Source organism: Pantherophis guttatus, chromosome 4, assembly GCF_059756535.1.
Source record: "Pantherophis guttatus breed Tessera chromosome 4, ASM5975653v1, whole genome shotgun sequence".
Classification (NCBI taxonomy): Eukaryota; Metazoa; Chordata; class Lepidosauria; order Squamata; family Colubridae; genus Pantherophis; species Pantherophis guttatus.
The window spans coordinates 9,551,318-9,575,833 of NC_142066.1; the positions used below are offsets into that span (position 1 = coordinate 9,551,318).

The 24,516-nt window shown below is 41.7% G+C and overlaps 1 protein-coding gene across 1 annotated transcript; it reads left to right on the top strand.

The window, feature by feature from the left end:
* On the top strand, window positions 1-23,109 carry LOC148113694 (vomeronasal type-2 receptor 26-like). The gene is made up of 6 exons (XM_087893286.1): window positions 1-364; window positions 1,360-1,463; window positions 13,552-13,671; window positions 19,467-19,593; window positions 21,719-21,953; window positions 22,020-23,109. Exons 1-6 carry the CDS (start codon window positions 1-3, stop codon window positions 22,693-22,695), a joined length of 1,626 nt encoding a protein of 541 aa, XP_087749412.1. The 3' UTR covers window positions 22,696-23,109.
* The last annotated feature ends 1,407 nt before the right edge of the window (window positions 23,110-24,516 follow it).

Sequence of the window (24,516 nt, forward strand, 5' to 3'; positions counted from 1 at the left end):
ATGGCAGCACTCACAACTTTCCAAGCCAAACTGGCAAACCTCCAACCCTCCAGCTCCCTGCCAGATGTTTGGATGGAGTGGCGCCAGGGTTCCGAAGCCATGGCAGAAAGCCAACTCTCTACTGAAAGCTTACTTCAAGTGGCTGCGAACCAGCCCCCCCTCCCTACTCCAGCTAGCTTGGATGTAACGGGGCCTCAACTCCCCCCCTCCTCCAGCAAAGGTGCAAACCCCCTTCCTCCACCACTGCTGCAGAATTACCAAGGTCAGACGATCGTGCTCCAAGCCAAGAGGAGAAAAAATGATGAACCTTGGTGGACTTTGCCAAAATCTGCAGAAGTTGAGTTCACCTTTCCAGATGCAAAAGGTAAGGGGAAGTCTCTGAGTGAATTGGGAAGGGCGGACTGGTTATGGGACTGGCAACAAGCCAGACAGCAAAAAGCTTCAAAGCTGCCACTCAAGAGCCCCATGGAGAAATTGAAGGAAGATTTTCACTGTGCCGTCCGACTCGGGGAGGGACCACCTTGCAGGCCCAAGGAGAGGGGGAGGCCAGCCGAGCCTGTTGAATTGAGTCACCATAGACGGGAGCGCAGCCCTCCCCCCTCCCACACCAGAAGGAAAGAAAGTCCCAGTGTACATCCATGGGTTCCCCCTCTGCCCAGCAAGCACACCAGACTAAGCAGGACATCGCCCCCCCCCGCCCCCGAATGAGAGATGAGGAAGAAGTCCAAAGGCACCCTAGGCAGGCTTACAGAGCCGCGCAATGGGAGGAGGGGCCACCGAGGGTGGAGCCACCCTGGTTCAGAGGGAAGTTTGATGGGGATCCAGACCAGTAGCACAATTCCTCGACACAGCTGAGATCTACATCCAGTGCTATGGACACCTCTATCCATTCCCCAGAGCCCTAGTCAGTACCATTTCAGAAGGGCTGGAGGGAGAAGCAAGGAGCTGGACAGCAGCCCTCTACAAGAATAGGGCCCCCCAACTGCAAGACGCAGATGGTTTCTTGCAACTACTACGGGCTAGGTTCGAGGAGGCAGGGGGGGACCCCTATGTGGAAGACGAACTCAGAAACCTAATGCAGAAAGGGAAGCCCATTAAGGAGCACATTTGTGAATTCAGAAGAGTCGTTGGCACCTTACCTCCCCTACCAGAGTGACTACTGGTGTATTTCTTCAGAAGAAGCCTAGATAAGCGAATCGCCCAAGTGACCGCTTATTGGGACATCCCAAACCGACTCTCTGAATGGTTCCGGATGGCAATACAAATTGAGAGGGGGCTGCATGCCAACGACTGCTAAAGCAACCAGAGGTCAAGGAGAGATACCAATTGGACCCGAGACCACATACCACTGCACTACAGACTACCCAAAGGCCTTTCATTCCACGGAGCCCAATGAGGTGCTACAGATGTGGGGGAATGGGCCATCTGGCAGCAGCGTGTTGGTAATCGACGTAGCACCTCAGGTACTGCTCTATCATGGCATTCAGTCTCTCCGCCCCTCCATTGGTGCTCGGGTGAAATGCTGAACTGAGGCCTTGGGATGATCCTATGGATCGTAGGAATTCCCTCCAGAATTTCGCTGTGAACTGGACACCTCGATCGGAGACAATTCTTCTGGGTACTCCATGCAGATGGTAGATGTGCTTTACGAACAATTTGGCCAATTGACGGGCTGAGGGTAGTCCGCTGCAGGATATGAAATGTGCCTGTTTGGAGAATAAGTCTATTACAGTCCAGACCACTGTGTTTCCACCACTTCTCGGCAGTTCTCCTATGAAGTCCATAGCAATCTCCTCCCATGGCGTTGTCGGTTCAGCTACTGGCTGCAGCAGCCCGGGAGGTCTTCCTGGTCGGGTTTTCATCGTGGCACAGATGGTACAACTTTTTACATAGCTGTCTAAATCTTTCCTCATGTGGGGCCACCAAAACTGCCTTCATACTAAAGGCAAAGTCTTTAGGAAGCCAAAATGCCCCACTGGTTTAACGTTGTGTCTCCTCTTGAGGACCAGGGTATGTAGAGTCTCTGGGACATAGAGTTTCATCCCTTTCCATGCTAGGTCATCCCTTTTTGTCAAGAGATGTTGATTGTCTCAGAACCAGGGGTCCGCCAATGTTTCTGTTTTGAGCCTTGTCATCAAGTCACTTGCTGGTTGGCCCTGCTGGTCGTGGCGCTGCCGTCTGGTGACTACTTGACCCACTCCTTGGGCAGAGGGGATGATGGCATTCACTACCTGCTCCTGTTCACTGTTGTAAAATGGGAGGAGGGAGTACATTCCTGTGATCTGACGGAGATGGGATTAGGAGAGTGGCTTGGAAGATAGCCAATGAGACACAGAGAATTGGGGATTGGAAAGGGAGGGCTTGGGGGGCAAAGGTCAGTGCTGACCACAAAAGAGCCAGGGACAGATCATTATGCTCAATAAAGAGAAAATTTCCTCAAAGATCGGCAGTTTGGAAATTCATTTATTTTGAGATAGCATCGAAACCTGACAAATAAATTAAAATAAAATAATATTTGTGCAGCTTTCTAAGGTTTAGTGTATTTCTGTAGTGTTTCACTCTAACTACACAAAGACACAAAATCTCACAAAGCAGTATGTGGAATTTTTGTGTGGAAAGTTGGTTTTTGGGGCTTTTTGTGGCTGTGTGAGGTTCCTCCTTATTGCAGGGGCCATTTTGGTTCTAGCACAGCTGCTTTTATATTGTGGGTGAGCCTGTTGTGTTGTGTTGTGTTTTGTAGGTTAAAAAAGGGCAAAGAAGTGACATTGACTTGGCCACGCCCACCTGACCAACAAGCCACACGCTCCCAGTCACCTTACCACCAAGCCCCACCCACTAATTAAGCCAGGCCCACAGAACCAGTAGCAAAAAAATTTAGATTTCACCCCTGCCTTACTTCCTATTTGGAATGGGCTTTGGGGGCCCCCAATGCTTATCGGCTTGTACTTTATGGGTTCTCGCCACTTCCTGAAGGGCTCGCTTTGTATTTTCCCAGGCTTTTTTCAGGGATTCCATCCAGTCAGTCAAGGACATGGGTGAAGGTTGTTCCATAGGGAGCCAATGTGACTTGGAAAGGGGTCAGTCCAATGTGCACCACATTGTTGTATGCCACTTTGGCAAAAGGCAGCAGTTCTGCCCCATCAGTTTGCTGATAATTCACTTGGATCTTAAATATTGTTCCACCATTGTGTTTGTGCTAATCTGTACCAGATAGTTGATGTTTGACCATTTCATCCAACATTTTGCAGGGAAATGGATTCCTGATCATTTAATTAATATTAAACCTTAGTCCTGATTTCTAGAATTAGAGCAACGTTGTAGCTTCCAACTTCCCAATTCCATTTCTCCACTATTTTCAAAACAGGTTAAGCATCAGTCACTTATGATGTCACTCCAAAGAAGGAAAGTTGTTGATCAGACATCAGACATCAGTTCTTTATATTCTTTTTTAATTCGCTTTTTAAAGGGTGGGAGGGAGGATGTAATGTGTATGACTGGGATGGGTTTGGGGGGCAACCCTCAGGTGTCAGGGGGGCGGGGGGGCTAGTTCCTATATTGGGGAGGGCATTCCCATTGGCATTGTGGGTGGGAGGGGCAGATATGGTGGGAGCAGGGGGGCATATTGTGTTATGGGAGGATGCACTCGCTACCTGCAAGTGATTGTATGCTCTGGCCCCCAAGGCTCTTCTCATTTCCTGGGTTGCTTGGATCCTCAGGGCCTGGGCCTCCGGTTGATGTTGTGCAATGCCAGGTCCGTGGTAAGTAAAGCCCCGCTCATTTGTGATCTGGTTCAGGAGGGGGGTGCGGACCTGGTAGGTATTACGGAGACCTGGTTGGGCCAGGAGGGGGGGTCCCTCTCATTGAGATGTGCCCACCAGGTTTCTATGCATTCCATCAGCCGAGGTCCAAGGGGAGGGGCAGGGGGGTGGCGGTTCTTGTAAAGGAAGGACTTGCTCCAAGGGAGGCTACTGTACCTCAGAAAGCCGGATGTGAATCCCTCCTTGTGAAGTGTGGGGACATGGGAGGCAGATGGGCTTGCTGATTACGTACCTGGCTCCCCGCCACATGTTGGCTGCCCTGCCCAAGCTGCTCAATGTGATTTTCAAGGTGGCGGTGGAGACCCCCGGGCTTATGGTCATGGGGGACTTCAACTTGCCATCTGTCGGTGAAGCGTCTGAGGTGGCCTGGGAGTTCATGGCTTCCATGATGGCCATGGGCCTGACCCAATTAATTCATGGACCCATTCACATGGGAGGACACACTCTGGACTTGATTTTTGTCTCTGGTCAGTGGATGAATGATCTTGAGATAGGGGAGATAGTGACTGAGCCCTTGTCATGGTCAGATCATTCCCTTCTTAGGCTTGACTTTCTAACCACCACACCCCACAGCAGGGAGGCGGAACAGCCTAGATGGTTCCTCCCCAGGCACCTGATGGACCCTGATAGGTTGCAGATGGAGCTTGGGCCATTCCCTGAGGCTCTGACTCATGGCTCGGCTGAAGAACTGGTGGCCGCCTGGGATAGGGCGGCTGCAGATGCTTTGGACTGAGTCGTGCCTTTGTGGCCTCTGACCCGTCGCCGAGTCTACCTGGCTCCTTGGTTTTCTGAGGAGCTGAGGGAGATGAAGTGCTGGAAAAAATGCCTGGAGAGCAGTTGGAGGTCTAGCTGTTCCGAATCTGACCGAACACTGGTAAGGTTGCATATTAAGACCAACCTAGTGGCAATAAAAGTGGCAAAATGTAATTATTTTTCCGCTCTTATCGCATCTTAAGATAGCCGCCCTGTTTAGGGTGACCCACTCCCTCCTCCATCTGGGAGCGCAGGAGGATCCCTTGCAGGGTCGGGCTGAGGATTTTGTTCAGTATCTGCACAATAAAATCATTCAGATTTGGGAAGGCTTGGTCTCTGACTGGGTGGGTACAGGCGGGATGATGAAGAAGTGCTCACTGGATCCGGCTGTTTTGGCTAACTACCATCCGGTCTCCAACCTTCGTTTGTGGCAAAGGTTGTTGAGAGTGTGGTGGCACGACAGCTCCCTCAGTACCTGGATGAAGCTGTCTATCTAGATCCGCTCCAGTCTGGCTTCCGGCCTGGGCATAGCATGGAAACGGCATTGGTCGCATTGGTGGATGATCTCTGGAGGGCTTGGGATAGGGGTTGTTCCTCTATCCTAGTCCTGTTAGATTTCTCAGCGGTTTTGATACCATTGACCATGGTATCATACTGCGCCGGGGTGGGGGGTGGGGGGCACCGTCCTATGATGGTTCTCTCCTTTCTCTCTGACCGGTCACAATTGGTGTTGGCAGGGGGGCAGAGGTCGACCCCGAGTCGCCTTGTTTGTGGGTGCCACAGGGGTCAGTCCTCTCACCCCTTCTGTTCAACATTTATGTGAAGCCACTGGGCGAGCTCATCCGTGGTTTTGGGGTGGACTTCCATCAGTACCCTGACGATACTCAGCTGTACATCTCCACTCCAGGCCATCTCAACGATGCCCTTGAAGTGATGTCCCGGTGGCTAGAGGTCATGTGGGTCTGGATGGGGAGAAACAGGCTTTGACTCAACCCTTCCAGGACCAAGTGACTGTGGCTTCTGGCGTCCTGATGTAGCCAGCTGGTGCCATTGCTGGCTATTGGGGGAGAGTTACTGGCCCCCACGGAGAGGGCTCGCAACTTGGGCATCCTCCTGGATGCACGGCTGTCTTTAGAAGAGCACATGACGGCCGTGGCCAGGGGGGTTTTCATCAGGTTCGCCTGATTTGCCAGTTGCGTCCATTTCTGGATCGGGACTCCTTACGCACAGTTACTCAGGCACTCGTCACTTCCCGCCTGGACTACTGCAATGTTCTCTAAATGGGGCTCCCCTTAAGGAGCACCCGGAGGCTCCAACTGGTGCAGAATGCGGCCACCTGGGGGATTATGGGAGCAATGGGGCGCTCCCATGTGACACCCCTCCTGTGCGAGCTGCATTGGCTCCTGGTGGTCTTCCAGGTGCGTTTCAAGGTGTTGGTTACCACCTTTAAAGTGCTCCATGGCATAGGGCCTGGGTACTTACGGGACCGTCTTCTGCCGCCGATAGCCTCCCACTGGCCAATTTGCTCCCACAGAGAGGGACTCCTCAGGGTGCTGTCAGCCAGGCAATGTCAGCTAGCGACCCCCAGGGGGAGGGCCTTCTCTGTGGCAGCACCTACCCTCTGGAACGACCTGCCCCTGTAGATACATAGGATACCAGATCTCCGTGCTTTTCACCGTGCCCTCAAAACTTTCCTATTTCATCAAGCTGGGCTGGCATAACTCCCCCACCCCCTTTAGATATTTTTAATTGTAAATGGATTTTAGTCGGGAGGTTTTAAATTTTGGGCAAAAATTTGTTTAATTATTTTAAAATTTTAAGTTTTGTATTGGGATATTTTTTATTCTAGGCTGTGCACTGCCCTGAGTCCAGCTGGAGAAGGGCGGTATAAAAATTGAATAAAATAAAATAAAGAAAGAAATATAAAGAAAACATTGTCAGATTGCCAATGGTTCAATGGCAATTACGTCCTTATGAATGACTGCAATCATTCTATTATTCTAGCAGGCCACAATATCAATCGTTCTGCACAGAAGGGAATAGAAACTGAGAAAGGATCGATATAAATATTTCAAGAGCCACATGGAGGAAGGAAGTCGTAATGCTGACTCTTTGAGATTCATTTCCACAAAGTTCTCTTCCTTCTGTTTTAAATGCCAGGAGTTCTCCTTGAAGATAGACTCAGACATTTTCTCCATATGCAGAAAATCATAAAATGGATCCTCCTGGTGTTCTGGATTTACAAAGCAGTTAGTCTGAGCTGTCCTGCAAGTGATGCTTTCCCTGTTCCACATGAGTGGTATCAGCCTGGTGACCTCATCATCGGTGGGATGATGTCTCACTTGATTTACCATTTCTGTCAAACTCTATTCAAGCAACATCCTTTTGTCAACTTTTATGATTCACCAGTGTAAATGTTTTCCTTTGAATTATCTGACCTTAGACCCACATAGCAAAGAATCATTTATATGGCTGTTTGTGCAGGAAATGTAGAGTTTTTCATGTAAATGTAAGAATTCTTTGTGCTTTGAAAGTTTTCTAGTGGTGAGAGAAGAGGGAACTTTGTTTGTGATTGTTTCATCAACAACATTCTCATAAGTAAAGCATATTTGATTGTGATTGTGAAATTATCAAAAAGAATGCTAAAAAAAAAAATCAGCTCTGCCACATTTCACAACAGAAAAATAAAGGTGCTTTTCCAAAAGGCAACTGGACATTCTTGGTATTTCCTTTGAAAAGATTTTGCTTCTCATCCAAGAAGCTTCTTGCTCTGTTTCAGTTCTGGAAGCTTCTTGGATGAGAAGCAAAATTTTATTTGTGGGCTGTCAGACTCCTGAATGCAACATAACATCATAAGCATAAACAATAGGCTTGCAGGGCAGGGCAACATATTTGTGCAATATATCATAATGCAATGTTACACACATATATGTATAGAGGATTGTGTGTTGTTAGTATGATTTATTGGGTTAGGGACTTTCTTTCTTTCACTGTGAGTTATCGATATGTATTTATGTTGGGTGGGTGCATGAAGGGAGGCTTAGCCAATCTCATTGCACACATGTTGTGCTTTGACAATAAAGGTTGAATTGAAAATATTTTCAAAGAAAAAAAACCTAAGAAAGTCCAGTTGCCTTTTGGAAAAGCACTTTTGGGACAACCATGACCAGGATGACTGAGAATCTGCATAGACATAAATATTGGAAGTTAGTTAAATTATTGGCATTCTGTTTTACTGAACAGGTAAGGAATGATAGGATAGAGTAAAGGTGTTTTAATATTTCTATCTTGCAGCCAAAGTGGGCACACACCTTAGATATTGATTCTGGGGGAACTTAGAATTTTGAGAAATCATAGAACATTCCTTCAGAACTGAAAAGATTCAAATGAAGAAGATCTATGGGTTTAGAGAGAATCTCACCCTTAATCTATAATTCTTTCTAATTCAGTTAAACTAATTCTGAATTAAACTGAATGCTGAAGTTAAGACTCCGTAAATTAATATAATATGCCTTATGATGAGTAACTTTCTAGAAAAAGATTAAAAAAAATCGTATGCAAAATATATTTGGACTGATTACAAAATTCTTTAATATTTCAGTCAGAAACACTTTTTCTGGTAGTCAATTAAAAACAGTACCATACTAAAATAATTTGCAAAATTATTATTATTATTATTCTCTTTTATTGATTAAAAATGAAACACAGTCAACTGGACATTTAAAAATGTGTCACAAATATCATTGACCGGTGCTAATGGTTGATACGGGTTGCTACCAGCATCCTAGGTATCAACCAATTATTATTATTATTATTATTATTATTATTATTATTATTATTATTATTATTATTATTATGTTAATCTTTAGTGAGATTCACAGCCTTTGAGGCTGGTTAATAGCTCAGCAGCTCGAGTCCTAACCAAGGACCTAGGAACTGTTAAGGTATCGTCGGAGGATGTAAGCTGTTCCGAGTAAGGTGGTTTTTTGTAGAGTCAAAATGTTCAAGTCCGGAAAATTTAGAATTTCTAAATAGCGGGGTAGCCCTTTGGGTATTGCTCCGAGGGCTCCAATTACAATCGGGACAACACACGATTTCTTTTTCCACAGTCACTCAACTTCAATTTGTAAGTCCCGGTACTTTATGATTTTTTCTTGCTGCTTATCTTCAATCCGTGCATCACCAGGTATTGCAATGTCAATGAACCATACTTTTTTCTTTTCAACTATTGTTATGTCAGGTGTGTTGTGGACCAAGTGCCTGTCAGTCTGAATCCTAAAGTCCCACAAGATCTTGAGTTTCTCATTCTCTAAAACTTTCTCAACCTGATGTTCCCAGTGGTTTTTGCTGTATTCAAATCCAAACTTCTGGCACAATTTCCAGTGAATGATCTTAGCAACACGGTCATGGCGTTGTAGGTAGTCAGTTTGTGGAATTTTGCTGCACCCACTGATCAGGTGGTCGACTGTCTCATCTTTCTCATTGCAGAGGCGGCATTTGCTGTTGGTGGTAACATGTTGAATTTTTGCCTTCATGCAGTTTGTGGCTAGGGCTTGTTCTTGAGCTGCCAAAATAAAGCTTTCTGTTTCTTTTTTCAGTACTCCTGATCTTAACCAGTTCCAAGTTAGTTTCTGGTCAGCTTTGCCTTCAATACTTTTCAAGTATTGGCCATGCAGAGCTTTGTGTTTCCAATTTTCAGCTCGCTGCTCAATTACTTCTTTCTTATATTCTGCTTTTGTTTTAGTTGTCTTTAAAAGGCCTCCTTTATTTACTTCCTTAATCATTGGTTCTTCACTTTTCTGGATGTAATCATTCAAGCTGCATTTTTCTTCTTCCACAGTCTGCTTTACTTGTAGGAGTCCTCGACCACCCTCTGCTCTTGGTAAATATAATCGGTCAACATCACTTTTAGGGTGCAAGGCATGATTCATTTCATAAGATTCCTTGTTTTTCTGTCCAAATTGTCTAACTCCATCTGGGTCCAGTCAATTATTCCTGCAGAGTATCTAATCACAGGTATAACCCAGGTATTTATGGCTTTTATGATGTTTCCTCCACTCAATTTGGACATTAATATCTTACGAATTCGCCGAATGTACTTGGCTGAAGTTAATTCCTTGACTTTATTATGCATTAAGTCAGAGGCTTCTAAAATCCCCAAGTACTTGTAGCCTTCTTCTGATTTTACTGCCTTTATCATTTCTTCATTCTCTAGTTCTATTCCATCCTCTTCTATGATCTTGCCTGCTTTGGTTGCTATTGTTGCACATTTGTCAATTCCAAACTGCATACAGCTGTCTTGGCTGAATTCTTTTGTGTTTTCAATTAATAAATTCAGTTCAGCTTTTGTTTTACCAAACAGCTTCAAATCATCCATGTACATCAAGTGCAAGATTTTCAGTCCTTTCTTTGCAAGTTCGTATCCACAGTTCATCTTCTTCAAAATGATTGTCAGTGGTAGCATTGAGCGTATAAAAAGTAGGGGTGAAAGGGAATCGCCCTGGAAAATGCCTCGTTTAATTTCAACTTCACCCAGTTCTTCTTCATTAGCCATAAGTTTTGTTTTCCAGAGGTTCATTGAAGATTCCATGAATTTTTGTATGTTGCTGCTGATGCCTAATATTTCCAGGCATTTCTTGATCCAGCTATGGGGAACTGAATCAAATGCTTTCTTATAGTCTATCCAAGCCATGAACAGGTTGGTTCGTCTTTTCTTTGAGATCTTTAGGATTAGCTTGTCAATCAGCAATTGATCTTTTGTTCCTCTTGAGTTTTTGCAGCATCCTTTCTGTTCTACAGGAAGCAAGTTATCTCTTTCCAGGTATCCATAGAGTTGGTTTGCAATGACACCAGTAAGAAGCTTGTATGTTGTTGGCAAACAGGTGATTGGCCTATAGTTTCCAGGGTCCTTTCCTTTTTCTTTATCTTTTTGGATCAAAAATGTCCTTCCAGTTGTCATCCATCCATCATTTTCAGGTGTTTTTAGGATCTGGTTCATCTGGGTTGCCAATCTTTTGTGCAGACTTGTAAGTGCCTTTAACCAGAAGCCATGCAGCTCATCCGGTCCAGGTGCACTCCAGTTCTTCACTTTTCTTGACTGTCTTTGCACCATTGCTTTTGTTATTTTCACGTCTTCCATTTTATGCACTTTAATAGAGTCCTCAACCTGTTTGATCCATTTTGCATTTCTGTTGTGCTTCTTGTTGTTTTCCCACAAATTCTTCCAGAATTTCAGAGCTTTCTCTTTATCAGGCTTTTCATTTGTTGTTACTCCGTTTCCATTTTCTAAATTCTTATACAACTGGTGCTGATTTGCTCTGAACTGTGAGTTTTTCTTGAACTGAGTTACTCGGTTTTCATACCTTTTAATCTTTTCAGCGATGGCAACAACCCTCTGCTTCAGCTCTTCAATTACTACTGGAATCTCCTTATTCCTTATATCGTATCTTGCTTCCAGGCTGCTTTTGACCTGCTTGTTCTTTAGCTGACCTTGCCTTAGGTTCTTCAAGTTGCTCAAATCTCCACGTACTTTTTTGATCTTCAATTCTAACCGAATTTTCCACTTAGGCTTCCCCTTCTTGCCTCTTTGGTTCTTTTGTATTTTCAACCCCAGTTCTTTGGTGGTTATGACAGCTGCTGCATACATCAGTTGGTTAGTTTCGGCTAATGTAGTAGTTCGAATAGTTTGCACAGCCTCATTGACCTTTTTTAGTACATTTCTCAATTCTTTCCGGTTCACTTGGTTCAGCTTCGGCAAACGTGTTCTTTCATCATCTTCCATTTGGTGCTTTATTTTTCCAGCTAATTGAGCACTATCTGTTGGTGTTTGTTCTTTATTGCTTCCTTTTTCTTTATCTTCATCCATTTCAGTATCCTCTTCTTCCCTTTCTTCCTCAATTTGCTTTTGAGTCTGGAAATTATTCTTGATGTTTTGTTTTTTTTTAATTTGATTTATATGCCGCCCTTCTCCGAAGACTCAGGGCGGCTTACAATGTGCTCAGCAATAGCCTTCATCCTTTTGTATATTTATACAAAGTCAGCTTATTGCCCCCACAAACTGGGTCCTCATTTCACCTACCTTAGAAAGGATGGAAGGCTGAGTCAACCTTGAGCCTTGGCGAGATTCAAACCCTGCAGTAATTGCAGGCAGCTGGTCTTAAGCAGCTTAATAACAGGGTGCCTTAAACCCTAGTACTACCAAGGCTCTGTTACTCTTCTTTGTTGTTGTACTCAGACCATTAATTGCTTTCTCTTCTATTGCTATTAATTCTTCTGTAGTGAAAAATTTGTGGTTTAGGATTACACGTCGTTGGTCCATTAACCTTTGTTCACTGGTGTCACAGTCCGTATGGTTCATCTTCCAAATCAAAATTATTATTCCAAAATTCCAAATCAAAATATTATTATTATTATTATTATTATTATTATTATTATTATTATTATTATTAATTGGTTAATCTTTAGTGAGATTCACAGCCTTTGAGGCTGGTTAATAGCTCAGCAGCTCGAGTCCTAACCAAGGACCTAGGAACTGTTGAGGTATCATCGGAGGATGTAAGCTGTTCCGAGTAAGGTGGTTTTTTGTAGAGTCAAAATGTTCAAGTCCGGCAAATTTAGAATTTCTAAATAGCGGGGTAGCCCTTTGGGTATTGCTCCGAGGGCTCCAATTACAATCGGGACAACACACTATTTCTTTTTCCACAGTCGCTCAACTTCAATTTGTAAGTCCCGGTACTTTGTGATTTTTTCTTGCTGCTTATCTTCAATTCGTGCATCACCAGGTACTGCAATGTCAATGAACCATACTTTTTTCTTTTCAACTATTGTTATGTCAGGTGTGCTGTGGACCAAGTGCCTGTCAGTCTGAATCCTAAAGTCCCACAAGATCTTGAGTTTCTCATTCTCTAAAACTTTCTCAACCTGATGTTCCCAGTGGTTTTTGCTGTACTCAAATCCAAACTTCTGGCACAATTTCCAGTGAATGATTTTAGCAACACGGTCATGGCGTTGTAGGTAGTCAGTTTGTGAAATTTTGCTGCACCCGCTGATCAGGTGGTCGACTGTCTCATCTTTCTCATTGCAGAGGCGGCATTTGCTGTTGGTGGTAACATGTTGAATTTTTGCCTTCATACAGTTTGTGGCTAGGGCTAGTTCTTGAGCTGCCAAAATAAAGCTTTCAGTTTCTTTTTTCAGTACGCCTGATCTTAACCAGTTCCAAGTTAGTTTCTGGTCAGCTTTGCCTTCAATACTTTTCAAGTATTGGCCATGCAGAGCTTTGTGTTTCCAATTTTCAGCTCGCTGCTCAATTACTTCTTTCTTATATTCTGCTTTTGTTTTAGTTGTCTTTAAAAGGCCTCCTTTATTTACTTCCTTAATCATTGGTTCTTCACTTTTCTGGATGTAATCATTCAAGCTGCATTTTTCTTCTTCCACAGTCTGCTTTACTTGTAGGAGTCCTCGACCACCCTCTGCTCTTGGTAAATATAATCGGTCAACATCACTTTTAGGGTGCAAGGCATGATTCATTGTCATAAGCTTCCTTTTTTTTCTGTCCAAATTGTCTAACTCCATCTGGGTCCAGTCAATTATTCCTGCAGAGTATCTAATCACAGGTATAGCCCAGGTATTTATGGCTTTTATGATGTTTCCTCCACTCAATTTGGACATTAATATCTTACGAATTCGCCGAATATACTTGGCTGAAGTTAATTCCTTGACTTTATCATGCATCATTATTATTATTATTATTATTATTATTATTATTATTATTATTATTATTATTAAAAGGTGTACTTAATCTATTTGCAGTGTATTAACCAAATTGTACCAACACATCCTTGCCTTGGCCTTTGCTGTGAAGGAGATCAATGAAGACCCCCAGATCTTACCTAACATCACTCTTGGGTTCCACATCTATGACAGTTACCACAATCCAAGGATGACTTATCGCACTACTCTGGACCTCCTTTTCAAATCCCAGAAATTTGTCCCTAACTACAAATGTGATAGCCAGAAGAATCTGATGGCTATCATTGGAGGATTAGGTTCTGATACATCATCTAATATAGCTGAAGTTGTAGATTTTTACAAGATTCCACAGGTCAGTATGGAGGAGATGAACAGAAAAAAAATGTACTTCGTTGTTATGGCATAGTTACTGAGATATTAGATTTGTATTAAGACTTTCTACAGACCTTAAATTATAATACTTCACAGTCTTTTATGAAGCTACAATGCCAATCATAGAAGTGAGTTATCTAGAGTCATTCCATTCCATATCATAGATTTGAATGTAGCACATTTTCGTCTTGTTCAAACAAATGAACTATTATAATGTGTTTGAAATAATTCCTAGAAATTCCATTCTATATTACTATTTCAAAAGAAATAGAGGAAAAGTTCCTTCTTTGGAAATCTTTTTGAGGAAAACTAGAAAGATTGGATTTGAGCTAATGACTCAACAGAGTCTTATTCTGCTTTATTTTAGCTGACATATGGCTCATTAGCCCAAGAGGAGACTAGCAAACGCACTTCACTTTATTTCATGGTCCCAAAAGAGGACCATCAATACATTGGAATTATCCAACTGCTTCATCATTTCAGATGGACGTGGATTGGGATTTTTACTATGGATAACAACAACGGAGAACGTTTCTTACAGAAAATGCAGCCCATACTTTCTCAAAATGGAATCTGTTCATCGTTCATACAAAGGCTTTCACAACTAGTCCACATAGAAAACGTTGGAGAACTTTATCACGTGGTCTCAGGTATTTCCTTTAATTTGGGGAAGAGCAACACCACCACATTTCTCGTCTATGGAGAATCGCTGACAATTACGTGGCTCACGGCTATCATGTTTGTAGCAGATCCTGAAAACAAGCAAACTGCATTATTTAGAAGGGTGTGGATCATGACTGCGCAGATTGATTTTATGCTGTCTGGCTTTCAAGTCATGTGGGATCTCCAGATGTTCCATGGGGCAATTTCCTTCACTGTTCATTCAAGAGCAGTTGTTGGTTTCAAGGAGTTTCTTCAGACCATCAAGCCTCATTCAGATTACAGAGATGGGTTTCTGCAGGACGTTTGGGAACAATCATTTGATTGTTCATTCTCAAAATCAGAATTACATGAAATGTCCAATAGGCAGTGCCCAGTGGAAAAGAAACTGGAGGATCTTCCTGGGCCTGTGTTTGAAATGGAAATGACTGGCCAAAGCTACAGTGTCTACAATGCTGTTTATTCTGTGGCTCATGCTTTGCAGGCTCTATTCATGTTGGGGTTCAATAAGAAAAAAACTATGATGCGTAAAAAAACTGACCTTCCACATCTGCAGCCTTGGCAGGTATTCTCTCTTCATTGGACACTTCTTTTATTTCAATGAGCAATTTCATCTAGAATTACCGTTTGAACCTATAGAAGAAAGTCTTAATATTTTCTGCTTATAAAATCCAGTTAGGTATGAACATCAAGAAACTACTATATTGTTAAGTAACACAGTTAAGGGAACCTGGCTAGGTGGCTCAGTGGCTAAAACACTGAGCTTGTTGATCAGAAAGGTAAGCAGTTTGGCTGTTTGAATTCCTAGTACAGGTTTCCTGCGTGGTCAGGAGGTTGAACTAGATGACCTCCAAGGTCCCTTCCATCTCTGTTACTGTTAAACTATCTTTTAAAACTTGGCTTCCCAATGGATTTTGCTTGTCAGAAGGTGGCAAAGATCATAAATGTGAAAACAGGTCATAATGTGAAAAACGGTCATAAGTCACTTTTTTCAGTGCCATCGCAACTTAAAACAGTCACGAAACAAGCTGTTGTAAATAGAGGACTACCTGTATTATCCTTTAAATTCTCTGATTCTTTCATTCTCTTTCACATAGCTCCATCCATTTCTACATGGCATTTCTTTTAACAATTCGGCTGGAGAGAAAGTTTCCCTGAATGAAAAAGGGGAAGTAATGGGTGGATTTGATATCATCAACCTCATCACATTTCCCAATCGGTCTTTTCAAAGAGTTAGAGTCGGAAGAATAGATCCGAGTTCTCCAACAGGCAAAGAATTATTCATTGATGAAGATCTGATTGTCTGGCACCCAGCTTTTAACCAGGCATGGACTCATTTCATGGACTATATCTTGAGCTATTATGATTCCAGATAGAGGCCTTGGTCTCTTAATCCGTATTGAGCAAAGCCTCTTTAGAAATCTAATTTCTATGTTTGTAAGAAAAAATGGCATACTATGAACAAATATGGCCCATTATCAAGCATTAATCAAATTGACAAAATGATCTTACAATGTGAAAGTCAGGTTTTCTTTTTGGTTGCAATTACCTTTCAAATTAAGGACATTGCCTTATTTCTGTAACATTTTCCTCCCGCATATTTATTTATTCACCTTGCCTTTTTCAGAGAGACCCTTTTCCTCATCATTGTAACTTCAACAGCTTTTAATGTTTTAATATAAATCCAGCTAGATAATATTCACTTAGGCCAGAGGAGTTGCGCGTATGCAAAACTACTATGTGACAAAGAGTGTGTGGAAAAATTGAAAGGAGAATTAAAGACTTTCTTTATAGAAAATGAGAACCAAGGGACACCCCGTGAAATAATATGGGACACAATGAAGGCCTACCTAAGAGGGGTAATAATATCCTACTCTGCATATAAAAATAAATTAAAAAGGAAATCCCGGGAAGATCTTATTAAACATCTGGATGAAGCAGAAAAGAAACTCCAAAAAATACCTGGAGATACTGTAGCAAAAGAAAATTGGCTGGTGTGGAGACATAAATTAAACATCCTAGATCAAGAGGAGCTAGCTCAAAAAATAAAAAGAACAAAACAGTACCACTTCGAGAATGCTAACAAATCGGGCAGGTGGCTGGCCTATAAATTAAAAAAGGAAAATGAAAAAGGGACAATTCAGATACTAGAAGACGCTGAGGGAAATCTTTTAAACAAAGAAGAAGACAAATTGGAAAGGGCGAGAGAGTATTACGAATCCCTATACAAAGAAGAGGAGGCCTCGGAAGAAAAAATAGACCAATATCTGGCAAATGCGGAGCTCCCACAAATAACAGAGGAAGAAAAGGAGATGCTAAACGCTAAGATAACAATTGAAGAATTTAAAAAGGCTCTCTCCAAACTCAAAAACAACAAATTGCCAGGCCCAGACGGATTCCCAGGAGAAATATACAAAAAATTTGAAGAAATCCTACAACCTAAATTAATGGAAATTTTCAATGAGGTTTTGATGGGCGCAAAAATTCCTGATTCGTGGAGGGAAGCACATGTTACACTCCTGCCGAAAGAGGGTGCCGACCAAAAAAAAATCCAAAATTACAGACCGATTTCACTTTTAAACACTGATTACAAGCTATTCATGTGTATAATGGCAGAAAGAATCAAAAAAATATTAAATAATTGGATTCATAGAGATCAAAATGGTTTTCTCCCGGGGCGACAAATTAGGGATAATTTGAGAATCATATTAGATACTTTAGAATATTACGAAGAACACCCAGAAAAGCAGTTGGCCTTAGTTTTCTTGGATGCCCAAAAGGCATTCGACAATTTAAATTGGAACTTTATGACCAAGCAAATTAAAATAATGGGATTCGGGGAAAACTTTGAAAAGACGATAAAGACTATCTACGACAATCAGAGGGTGAGCATTCTAGTTAATGGAGATAGGACAAGAACATTTCAAATTAAGAAGGGAGTAAGGCAGGGCTGCCCTCTGTCACCACTATTATTCATTCTGGCTCTAGAAGTTCTGCTACGTAAGATTAGAAATAACAAAGAAATCAAAGGCCTAAAAATTAGAAAAGAGATCTATAAAACGCAAGCCTTTGCGGATGACGTGGCACTAATACTAGAAGACCCATTAACATCTGGACAAAAAGTATTAGAGGAATTGGGTAAATATGGCGAGGTGGCTGGCTTTAAATTGAACAAATCTAAAACTAAAATACTAACTAAGAATGTAACTGAGGCGCAGAAGAAAGAGATAGAAGGAACTTTGGGCCTACAGGTTGTCCCAAAAATAAAATACTTAGGAATTTGGCTAACCAAAAGGTGTTCATCTCTGAAAGAAGATAATTATACTCCATTAATTAATAAATTAAAACAAGATTTGGATAGATGGAAAAAGATTAAATTGTCACTTATAGGCAAAATCACGGCAATCAAGATGAACATCCTCCCCAAGATCTTATTTTTATACCAAAACTTACCAGTGATTTTAGAGAAAATTTTTTTCCTAGAATTAAATAAGATCACGAGGGATTTCGTTTGGGAGGGAAAAAAATCGAGAATTTCACTCAAAATCTTACAGGAAAAAAGGAACGTGGGAGGATTTGGACTCCCGAATTGGGAAATGTATTATAGAGCAGCAAAGCTGATATGGATAAGGGAATGGATCACTTTGGAGAATAAGAGAATCTTAATGTTAGAAGGCCATGATTTACAGAGAGGGTGGCATGCGTATTTATGGGACAAAGATAAGAAAAAGAAAACCTACTTCCACAGGCATAAAATCAGGGACTCCCTAATACAAACGTGGGCGGGGATTAGACAGAGATATTATACAAAAGTCCCAAATTGGCTCTCTACGGTAGAGGCATTGATTTATCCCAACAGGTGGGGAATGGAGAAACTGTGCAGATACAAAGACATCCTCGACGGAGGGGGAAACCTTAAATCAAATGATGTCCTGAGAGACCAAGACATAATTTTAGATTGGTGGACTTACATGCAAATAAAATCAAGATACCAGAAAGACAAGGATGAATTTGGTTTAGAATTAGGATACAACGGATTAGACAAAATTCTGATGGGACCAGGAAAAAAAGCGTTGGCCAAGCTGTATAATTACTTATTAGATGAGGATAGAGATGAGGACATAATCAGAAACCAATTGAGAGCGTGGGAGAGAAATATCGGACATAGTTTGAACTTCAACGAATGGGAAGAGGCGTGGAATAAAAACTATAAATTAACTAGAGCAGCCACGTACAAGGAAAATCATTACAAAATGCTTCATAGGTGGCACTTAGCACCTGCAAGATTAGCACAGATGTTCCCCAATGTACACCCAAGTTGTTGGAAATGCGGTCATGGTCAGGGCACCTTCTTTCATATGTGGTGGACATGCCCCGAAGCCAAAAGATACTGGAGCAAAATTCAGAGATGGTTGAAAGACATACTCAAAGAAGAAATTGATTTGAACCCAGAAATATTTCTCCTGGGAATGGTAAAGAAAGGGCATGGAAAGGAAAAGGTCCACCTCCTAATACACATAACTACAGCTGCCAGACTGGCGTACGCTCAATACTGGAAAAAGAAAGACCTACCACCAGATGACCTTATAATTAGCAAAATATTAGAGTGTGCAGAGACAAGTAAATTAACATACGAGATAAGTGATGATGAAAACTCAGATTACGATATGATATGGGGAAGATGGTACGAATGGATAAATGATAGAATCAAGGAAGGAGTTAAAGGTGCGGAAATTAATTAGAAATGTATAGTATAAATGACACCAGATATTTTTTTCATGTATATATGTATAAACACTGCGAATCCGATGTCAAACAAAATTGCTATTATATTTTATTTGCCTTAAAAAAAAAATCAATAAAGTATATATAAAATATATATATATATATATTCACTTAGGCCTCTGGGAAGTAAAGATTTCTCTAGCCCAATAGAAGAGAATGATTAATAACTCACAAATGAAGGTGTCCCAGGATAATGTTGAAGAATCTACTTTGAGTCAGTCACTGGTAAACCTTTGGTCCCGGTGACTGTCCCAGATTAGATCCTGAAGGATTAATAAATGTTTTTTTCTAAAACCACCCTTTCAAAGAATCTTTTATGTTTATCACCAGGTACTTCCAATTTCTCTGTGTAATGACCATTGCTCCCCTGGATACTGGAAAAAGGAGATTGAAGGAAAACAATTCTGTTGCTATGACTGTGTTCCATGTCCAGAAGGGAAGATTTCAAATCAAAAGGGTAGGCTAGACATTCCAGGAAGTTTTTATTAGGTTGATTTAAGCAAACAAAGAGGAGCAGTGGTTCAATAGCTTAATGACGCTAGAGAAGGTCATTAAGCTCCAACGGTTTGAGTCCTAGCACTGTGTGGTGTGGTGAGCTCCCGTCACTCATCTCAGTTTCTGCTGATCTAGCAGTTTGAAAGCATGTTATATGCAAGTAGATAAATAGGTACCATTTCGGTGGGGAGACGAGCTGGCACTTCATGTGGATGGTTAGAATGCTGCTAGCACTGCACTTCCCATTTGCGATATCCATTTGTGACACAGCTTTGGTGAAGGGACAGGGCCCCATATGATACTGCAGCAAAACCAGTGGTGAAATCTAAAATTTGTTACTATCAGTTCTGTGGGCATGGCTTGGGGGGAATAATGTGACTGGGTAGGCATGGCCAACTTTTTTTTTTTACTTTTAAAATCATTTTTTTCTACAACCTCTTTGGCTAAGAGGTGGTTAAAAAATGCTTTTAAAAGCCTCTGATGATCCCAGCTGAGTTGCCTGATCAGCAGAGGCTTCTTTTCTTTTAAAAGCCTCTACCAATCAGACAACAAAGCTGGGATCGTCAGAGGCTTTCAAAAGCATTTTTTCTACAACCTCTTTGAAAAAATGCTTTTAAAAGCCTCTGATGATCCCAGCTGAGCTGCATGATCATCAGAGGTTTTTTTTTTTACTTTTAAAAGCATTTTTTCTGCCGAAGAGGTTGTAGAAAAAAATGCTTTAAAAAAAAAAGCCTCTGATGATTGCGTGGCTCAGCTGTGCATGGGGAGGGCCAGGGATTTTTGCTACCGGTTCTCTGGACCACCTGCTTCCATTGCTACCAGATCAGGTGATCTGGTACGAACCGGGAGCATTTCACCCCTGAGCAAAACCACTCAGCTTCCTTTCTGATGCAGAGCTAGCTCGCCCCCTTTGAAGATGTTTCTCTTCTCATCCAAGAAGCTTCTTCAACTCTGACTGGATGGTGGAGAATGGAAGGATTTATATGCCTTGGAGACAGCTGGTCATTTGCATTCTTTTAAAGAGTTATTCAGGACACTTGGAGGTTTGTCTATGTCCTCGGGGTCAGCTGAGTAGTGCAAATGGTACGGAGCCTATTTGGAACTGCTGAAAGGACTGTGTTGTGGAGCTGTGCTTTCTGCACTGTGTTCCTTTCTGCCCTTTGTCCCTTCACTGTGGAAGACAGACGCAGGCTGTTGGGGATGTGTCTGTGTTGCCTGCTTCTCAAACTGAAGAACACATGGAATGGATTTGCTGGAAATCCATTTACTTCCACACCATTTAAAGGGTATTCATCCCAAAGTGCACAGATAAATATCAATGGAAATTCTCAATCATCCAGGTCATGGTTCTCCCAAAGTTGCTTTTTAATGAGCAGCTGTCTTCAAGGAATATAAATCCTTCCATTCCCCACCATCCAGTCAGAGCTAAAGAAGCTTCTTGGAGGAGAAGCGAAACATATTCAAAGAAAAAACAAGAAAGTCAAGTTGCCTCTTGAAAAAGCACCTTTGGGACAACCATGACCTGGGAGACGGACAATCTTCATAGACAAACAGAGCTGGCAGTCTTAGGGCAGCCAAGTACTAGTCTGTATTAGCATTATAGTCTCCTGGCTATTGGAACATCACCATATACTAAATAAATAAGTAAATTTAAGCAAACTGTAATACACTACCTTAGTATACAAATAACTAATACTTTTAGTTATTAGTGAATATTCATTTTTATAGCTGTGACTCACAATCTGTTGTTCAGGTCATTACACTCTGTTAATAGAGACTTACATATCTCTTCATCGTTTTCTTTTCCACGTTTTGGAAAAAAAATGGGGAAAGTCCAAATGGCCTACATTGCAATAAAATTTAAAATTATAAAAAAAGGTTGCATTTCAAAGAATAATATTCCTTCCATATCTGCTTCGTTTTAAGCCAATCCTAAATTTTCCATTTGAGGAAAATTTTCATAGAAACATGATCCATCTGATAACCAGTGGAAAGAGTTCAAAAGGAATAACAAATGTCACCTGTTCAGAGGGCAATGTGAATAATATGGAAGGCCTAGATGACAAATTGCTTGATTTTCCTTTCAGATATGGATGACTGTTTCAAATGTTCAGTAGATCATTGTCCAAATGAAGAAAAGAATGGATGTATCCTGAAACTGGTGGTCTTTCTAACCTTTGAAGAAACATTAGGAATCGGTTTAGCTTCAGCTGCTCTTTGTTTCTTCTTCTTGACATCTTGGGTACTTGGAACTTTTATTAAGTACAGGGATACTCCCATTGTCAAAGCCAACAACCGGTCCCTCACCTACACCCTCCTGGTGTCGAGTCCTGCCGGAGCTCGCCATCGGGTCATGTGGGTCCTCATCGTCGTCATCACTATCCCAAGCCGAGACCTGGTCTCTCTTCTGCTCTGTTTTCTCTCCTCTTTCTTCTTCCTCAGCCAACCTAACAAGGTGACCTGCCTTCTCCGACAACCAACTTTTGGCATCACCTTCTCAGTGGCCATTTCTAGTGTTCTGGCTAAAACTATCACCGTGGTTGTGGCTTTCATGGCCACTAAACCTGGTTCTCAGATGAGGAGATGGGTAGGGAAAAGATTGGCTTTTTCTATCGTCCTCTCGTGTTCTCTGTTACAAGTATGCATTTGTATTCTTTGGTTGTCGACATCTCCCCCATTCCCTGAGTTGGACATGCACTCAGAGCTCCAAGAAATGATTTTACAATGCAATGAGGGGTCAGCTTTCTTCTTCTACTGTGTCTTGGGCTACATGGGTATCTTAGCCATTGCCAGCTTTATTGTGGCTTTTCTTGCCCGTAAATTACCCGACAGCTTTAATGAAGCCAAGTTCATCACCTTCAGCATGTTGGCCTTTTGCAGTGTATGGATCTCCTTCTTTCCAGCCTATCTGAGCACAAAAGGAAAAGCCATGGTAGCTGTGGAGGTCTTTTCCATCTTGTCCTCCAGTGCTGCGTTACTGGGATGCATATTCCTGCCAAAATGCTACATCATTGTTTTGCGACCTGACCTCAACCACAGGGAGCAACTCACAAAGAGAAATTAGTATATCATGTGCTCTTTCTGGCTCCCCTAATTAAAAGATTAAAGGTGGTTTGTACGCAATTTCAGGGAAAGAACCTGATATTTGGTGCCTTTGCAATTTATACTCTTTCTTTCATTGAGTTTTCTCTATAATTTCTAGATTTAAAGGGATTCTAGCCTGGTCTCGTGGTTAAGGAACTGCAGTAGAAAGCAAGGGACCATGAGTTCAAGCCCTGCCTTGGCCCTGAAAGCCAGCTGGATAACTTTGGACCAAACACTGTTTTTCAGACCAGTATACCTCAAAGGGTTGTTGCTATGTGGAAAAAATAAGGGGGACGGTATATTGGATATGTTTGCTGCTTTTGGTTGTTTGTAAAAATAATAAAGTGATATATATTATAAAAAAAATAAAATAATAAATGAAATGAAATACTAAAATGAAATGAAATAATAAAATAAAATAATATAAAATATAGAATAATGTAATAAAATAAAACAAACCTGCCATGGCAAGTGAAAGGGATTGAAAGATGTAAAATGTATGATGACATCATTCACTAAATTCCACCCAGTTTGTAAATGCATAATGAGCTGCACAAAAGGATGTCACTTCCATGCCATAAAGAGTACCTTTACTTGATTATAATTTATTATAAATAGATAGGTAGCTCAATATCCAGATATCCGGAGAGAGAGAGAGGAGGGAGGATGCGAGGGAGGGAAGGGGGAGAGGGAAAACGGCAGGGAGAGGAATAGAAAAAACGAGATAGAGAGATGGACGTTCAGACGTACAGATGTACAGACATACAGACTACAGACGTACAGACGTACAGATGTACAGACACATTGATTCTATGCACAGGACAAGTAGCCCAAATTATAATGAAAGTGCAATCCTAATTCAGATAGAAACTAGTTACTCTGTACTTCTCTGCAAGTGATGCTTCCCCTGTTCTCATCATTGGTGGCATGATGTCCCACATAGTTTATCAGTTTTACAAATTGAAATTTAAGAAAAATCCCCGAATAAACCTTATGACATACATTGGAAGGAGTTTTATTCATTCATTCATTTATTCACACATTTAAGAGAATGCATATGGCCACCCAATCACTTTCAGGGTCTCTGAGATGGTCAAAAAGATTAAAACCCCAATATACAAAGAATAAAAACACACTGCTGGGGATAATGATCAATTGGTTGAGCCACTTCATAGGTTCCAACCCATTCTGGGTTCCACAGGCCTATTGTCAAAACCAGGACTTTGTAAAAGAGGGTCAAAGTGGGGACCAATCTAATCTCAGTGTGGATGATGTTTCAGAGGGAGGGAGCCATCACAAAGAAGACACTTCTTCTGGGTCCCACCAGATGCCCTGATTTAAGAGAGAGGTCCCACAACTTTCCCTGCCTCCCTGTTTCACTGGATCGCATGGATGTGATCAGGAAGAGACAGTTGTTCAAATAACCTGGTCCCAAGCCATGCAGAGTTTAAAGGTGGCAACCAGCACCTTGAATTGTACCCAGAAGCAAATTCTCAGCAATTGCAACTCCTACAGGACAGGTGACACAACTGGGTCTGCACAAAACCATACATGTGGCTGCATCTGGAAACAATTGAAGTTTAATTTAATTCATTCATTCAATTTAATTCATTTCATTTAATTAATTAATTAATTCAATTTATATGCCCTCCCTCTCCGAAGACTCAGAGCGGCTCACAATACATTTTAAAAAAATCATTATAAAAAAACATTTAAAAATTAAAAACATTAAAAACTCATTCACGCCATTCATGTCCAGATCTTGCCAGATCACAAGAGCAAGATGAACAGCCCCAGGCCT